The 5,686-nt window shown below is 48.3% G+C and overlaps 1 protein-coding gene across 1 annotated transcript in view; it reads right to left on the bottom strand.

Annotated features, from left to right (window-relative positions):
• Positions 1 to 5,686, bottom strand: part of TEAD1 (TEA domain transcription factor 1) — a 157,467-nt gene that overhangs the window by 20,077 nt on the left and 131,704 nt on the right. Inside the window, exons 7-8 of the mRNA XM_018554803.1 lie at positions 4,244 to 4,290; positions 2,057 to 2,118 (exon numbers count right to left, since the gene is read on the bottom strand). Coding sequence (XP_018410305.1) covers positions 2,057 to 2,118; positions 4,244 to 4,290 — 109 coding nt within the window. The remainder of the gene's footprint in view (positions 1 to 2,056; positions 2,119 to 4,243; positions 4,291 to 5,686) is intronic.

Raw genomic sequence — 5,686 nt, forward strand, 5'->3', positions numbered from 1 at the left:
AAACGGCGTTAATATTTAACCGGATTTGAGCTTTAGGGAAAAAATTATAAATCCTAATTCCCAAAGGTCCGGCCATTCCATAAGAACAGAAGACAAACACGGAGAGACTCTTCCGCCCGCTCCTTCGCCCCCTGTGGGCTAATTAGACTTTCTTAGACGCGCACCTGCGCTCCGTCCCCCGGAGGAAAGAGGAGGAATTTCAGCATTTCGTGAAATGACTACACCTCGAAGGAGAAGTATTTCATCAAGACGTCTCTGCGGTGCCAGCGAGATTGCAGGCAGACGGATTCAAATAAACTATTTGTGTAGGAGAGAGCAGTGACTAGTATTCACCTCTTCTATACATTCTAGGTGGGCAACATCGGCCCTCCAGCTGTGCCTACACTACAAATCCCAACATGCCTCTGTCTCCGGGAGCCATGCCTGTATCCGTCAGTCCTGCAATGCCTCATGGGACTTGTAGTTCCACAACAGCTGGAGGGCGGGAGTTGCCCACCCCCTTTTCTAGATCAAGAAGTGATGCAAAATGGTGGTGGAGGGGACGGGAAGAGCATGAACCATGAAGGGAAGAGGGCACCCTACCTGGTAAAGCTCAATACCAAGCGGACACAAGACAGAAACGAATGCCGCTCTGTACAGACTCTCCTCGGGTTACGTTCTGGAAAATCCATTGTAACCCGGAAATATCGTAAACCGAGGAGTGTACTTGTGTACTGTACCGCCGCGGTCGGCAGCAGACAGTAGACAATGGGGAGCAATAGCAAGACTGCTATTGGCTATCTCAAATTGCCAATAGCAGGCTGGCCATTGAATCCCACTAAGAAGAGAAGAGTGGACCTAAGAGAGAAAGTTCTCTCAGGTCTGCTCCTCTGCTCAGTGGGCGGGTGCAATAGCCAGCCCGCTATTGGCTATTGCAATTTAAAAATAGCCAATAGCGGTCTTGTTATTAATCCCGGCTGTTTACATTCACCTGCCGGCTGCGGAAGAAGGGGAAAGCGGAGTGGGTCGGGGCTGGTTGCTTGAGAGTTACCATTAACTCTCAAGCAACTAGAAACTACAGTTATCCAGCACCTACCGATCTGTGGATGCCGAATAACTGGGGAGTTTACTGTACGGTAAACTCCATCGTAAATGCGAAAAACTGTAAGTCGAGCGATCGCAACCCGAGGAGCGCCTGTATTTGTGGCCGCAACCCAAGGAGCGCCTGTATTTGTGGCCGCAACCCAAGGAGCGCCTGTATTTGTGGCCGCAACCCAAGGAGCGCCTGTATTTGTGGCCGCAACCCGGGGAGCACCTGTATTTGTCACCGCAACCCGGGGAGCACCTGTATTTGTGCTCGCAACCCGGGGAGCACCTGTATTTGTGCTCGCAACCCGAGGAGCGCCTGTATTTGTGACCGCAACCCGAGGAGCACCTGTATTTGTGATCGCAACCCGAGGAGCACCTGTATTTGTGATCGCAACCCGAGGAGCGCCTGTATTTGTGCTCGCAACCCAAGGAGCACCTGTATTTGTGATCGCAACCCGAGGAGCGCCTGTATTTGTGACCGCAACCCGAGGAGCGCCTGTATTTGTGACCGCAACCCAAGGAGTGCCTGTATTTGTGACCGCAACCCAAGGAGCGCCTGTATTTGTGATTGCAACCCGAGGAGCGCCTGTATTTGTGATTGCAACCCGAGGAGCACCTGTCCTTATGAACATATAATGAAATGCGTGCGTACCTAAATGTGACCTGGTAACACTGGGGGAGAGGAGAAGCAGCACAAGGAGCCAATCAGCTGTGCGGACGTTCATGTGTTAATAAGAGGTATACTAATAGGAGTGAAGTGAAGGAGCAGAGAGATGAGCTCAGCGGTCTACCCCTGTTCTTTTACTGGCTGGGGGAGGGACAAGACCTCCAAGTGTTAATGGACTGCATGTGAGAAAAATCAGGTCACCTCTCCTGCCAGAAATACAAGTTCTATAAAACATGGTCCCTGGATGTATTGTGTGTGTGGGATTATCCTTCTACCCGGAGTTCAGTTCTAAATAACAAAAGCAGCCGCGGCTTGTATTACCTGTAATTGGTGCTGTGACGGTGGGCTGGATGGGATATGCTTGCTGGACAAATGGCTTGATGCTGGAAAACAATACAGAGACACGCCATCTGTTATTAACACTTCCCACCAATGTGGTGACATTCTATCTGCCGCCTCCACTGGACCAACCTGCTAGACATTTCTTTATGGCCGGTACATGGAGACAACCTGAAAATTCATTGCTGGAGCTAAACTATACCCACATACAATGCCATGGAGGGGGATTCATCATACCTGGAGCAGACAGAATCTGGAGCGGCTGTGCACGGCAACCAATCAGCTTCTCTGTTTCATTTTCAAATCTTTACTGAACAAACTGAAGAGAGAAGCAGATTGGTTGCCGTGGGCAACTGCTCCAGATTCTGTCTCCTCCAGTTTTGATAAATTCCCCCCCCCCCTGTGCTGCTTTAAAGTGCATTTTCACCTCGGATAACACGGATTTTATATCTGTTACATGTTTCTCGTCCACCTAGCATAAAAATTTTTTTATTTTAAAGGAGAACTATGAGGGGAGTGAAAATCGCTCATAGTTCTAGCCGACCTGTGACAATGAAACTGTCACACGTCGGCTCTATAGATCGGGAAGTGAGCGAACACATACCAGCACTCGCTCACTGCTCGATTCTGTCCCTGCAGAGAGCTATGACTGTCACTCACGGCTCCCTGCAGGGATTCCCCCTCCTCCCCTCCAGCACTGACTGGCAGAACGGATGATGTGCTGGAAGATTTCATTGTCAGTTGTAAACTAGATTTGCACCCAGTCTGTCCTAACAAAGGGTTAAAGATCTAGAAGCCTTGTATGTGAACGAGAGGATGCTCAGTCTGTCCCCGGTCTTTCCATGGGGACAGACAGAGTTTCCCGGTCATGTGGAAATTGAAAGAGAAGCTTGCAAAGGCTCCGGCTACACAGACACTTCTAAAGGGTGAGAGATTTTTCCTTATGCTGTGTGAATAGGAACATAAACATATATTGGGGGGGGGGGTCTTCTCAAATCTCAATGCAAAAAGCGGAAATACACTTTAAAGTTCATCTGCACCCGAGAACAAAGCCGAGCTATCGTCCAGATCACCGATCGGCTAATGCGAAGCTGCGTTCCTTTCACCTGCTGATCCTGATCTCCTCCTGAGCTGCATCCACCTCCTGCAAGCTGCCTTTGCATTCCCACTGACCTATATGCAGAGAGATGCAGTCCCGACGCCAACAAAAGCCCATCCGCACGATCTTAATCACATTTCCTACACAAAGGGCTTATTCTACAAGACGGCGTGCTGCAAGTAGCGCAATCATCTGTCGCTGGTCTATAAGCTGAGATCTGGTTGCTATTGGTTATCTGTAGCATTCCAGTGTTACTTTCCGCATCCCCGTATTAAAGTACAACTGAAGCCAAAGTTTTGGATACAGCAAAGGAGGGTTTTACCACTGTTCCTATTGAAGATTTCACTTCCTGTACGACAGCCACAACAGGAAGTGAGAGGAAATCCCCACATCGAGGGAAATTTCCTGGTGGTCAGCAGGGTCGCCAGATCTCCCCGTCTATTCCTATTGTGATGATAACTCAACATTTGGGATTCTCTTTCACTAATAGCAGTCACCAGGACAAATAGAGGGGGGTGAATCCCCCTAACGGGGACACAGACAGCAATTAAAGTGACATTAAACCCTCAGATTTTTTTTAACTTAAACCAATACTGTAATGTGCGCCTTAATGTAATCCATGGTCGTTTCCCTTCTCTTTGCTGCTCTTCCTTTTAAATCCTCATGTCTTCTCATGCTGGGGTAGAACTTCCCTTTGCAGCCGAGTGCCTCTTCCTGTAGTGCTGGCTCAGGTTACAAACCTATACACAGACACCGTGTATCCATTCCTGAGACAAGGCAGTCTGCTGGAAAACAGAAGTTCTGCCCAGCATGAGAAGAGATACAGATTTAAAAGGAAGAGCAGCAAAGAGAAGGGAAACTACCATGGATTACAGTAAGGCGCACATTACAGTATTGGTTTATGTTAAAAATTCTGAGGGTTTAATGTCACTTTAAATCCTGGCAGGGGTTCTAATCCCTCTCCACTCCATCCAAACTCAAAAACAAAAAGCTTGGCCTTCAGTTGCTCTTTAATTCCATATAGAATGCGCACGGTGCTCCGAATGTGCGCACGCTCCCCGGAAACTTACTCTTGTGAGGATCCGGCCTGACCCGTCGGGAGCATTCCTGGCCAGTACTGTAAACAGAGAACAAGACAAATTTGTACACATTAGGGTCAGGATTGTTTATGATGTAGATGTACAACTATACAGTACGTGGTCATCAGTTGCCACTGAAAAGATACATTGATGACAGTTGCTCTGCGGATACAACAATTTGAAGCGTCTGGTTTTAAACTTAAAAGAAACCAAAAAAAAATAAAAGAGTAAAACCGGGTTCTGGGGGACACGCTGGGGGGTGACGATGGTATCTGCTCTTTAATAGATTTAAAATGGCAGAGGGGTTCGGTTTAGGTGCCACCGTCATGAAGAATATTTCACTCCAATAATAGTTTGCAATTGATACATGACAGGGACACATTTTATTGTTTCATATACCTGTAACTCTTTATCATTTCACACTTACATGCAGACCAAGCTCTCTGGCATGGACTGGGACCAACACTACCAGGGATACCTGAGCAGTCGCAGGAACTCCGGGCATGTTACCCGTCCACTTACTGCAGACGTGATGTCAAAAGAGGTCCCTCCTTTTCTTTCTTCCAGCAGCAGGCATGCCCCCCCTCCCCCTCAAGGAGGTGCTTTATTATTTAGGCTGGGCTTACATACTCCCCCTTCAAGGAGGTGCTTTATTATTTAGGCTGGGCTTACATACTCCCCCCTCAAGGAGGTGCTTTATTATTTAGGCTGGGCTTAATACTCCCCCCCCTCCAAGAGGGGCTTTATTATTTAGGCTGGGCCTACATACTCCCCCCTCAAGGAGGGGCTTTATTATTTAGGCTGGGCTTACATACTCCCCCCTCAAGGAGGTGCTTTATTATTTAGGCTGGGCCTACATACTCCCCCCTCAAGGAGGTGCTTTATTATTTAGGCTGGGCCTACATACTCCCCCCTCAAGGAGGAGCTTTATTATTTAGGCTGGGCCTACATACTCCCCCCTCAAGGAGGGGCTTTATTATTTAGGCTGGGCTTACATACTCCCCCCTCAAGGAGGTGCTTTATTATTTAGGCTGGGCCTACATACTCCCCCCTCAAGGAGGTGCTTTATTATTTAGGCTGGGCCTACATACTCCCCCCTCAAGGAGGAGCTTTATTATTTAGGCTGGGCTTACATACTCCCCCCTCAAGGAGGTGCTTTATTATTTAGGCTGGGCTTACATACTCCCCCCTCAAGGAGGTGCTTTATTATTTAGGCTGGGCTTACATACTCCCCCCTCAAGGAGGTGCTTTATTATTTAGGCTGGGCTTACATACTCCCCCCTCAAGGAGGCGCTTTATTATTTAGGCTGGGCTTACATATTCCAAGTCTAAACTGCACTCACAGGCCATTATGTTAGAATGCCTTTCTCACCTGTAAGTGCAGCTCAGACCCGGAGCACTATGAGCCCAGACTGCATGATGATGCACCTTCTG

The sequence above is a fragment of the Nanorana parkeri genome, unplaced genomic scaffold (genome assembly GCF_000935625.1).
Source record: "Nanorana parkeri isolate BGI_ZX_2015 unplaced genomic scaffold, ASM93562v1 scaffold10, whole genome shotgun sequence".
Classification (NCBI taxonomy): domain Eukaryota; kingdom Metazoa; phylum Chordata; class Amphibia; order Anura; family Dicroglossidae; genus Nanorana; species Nanorana parkeri.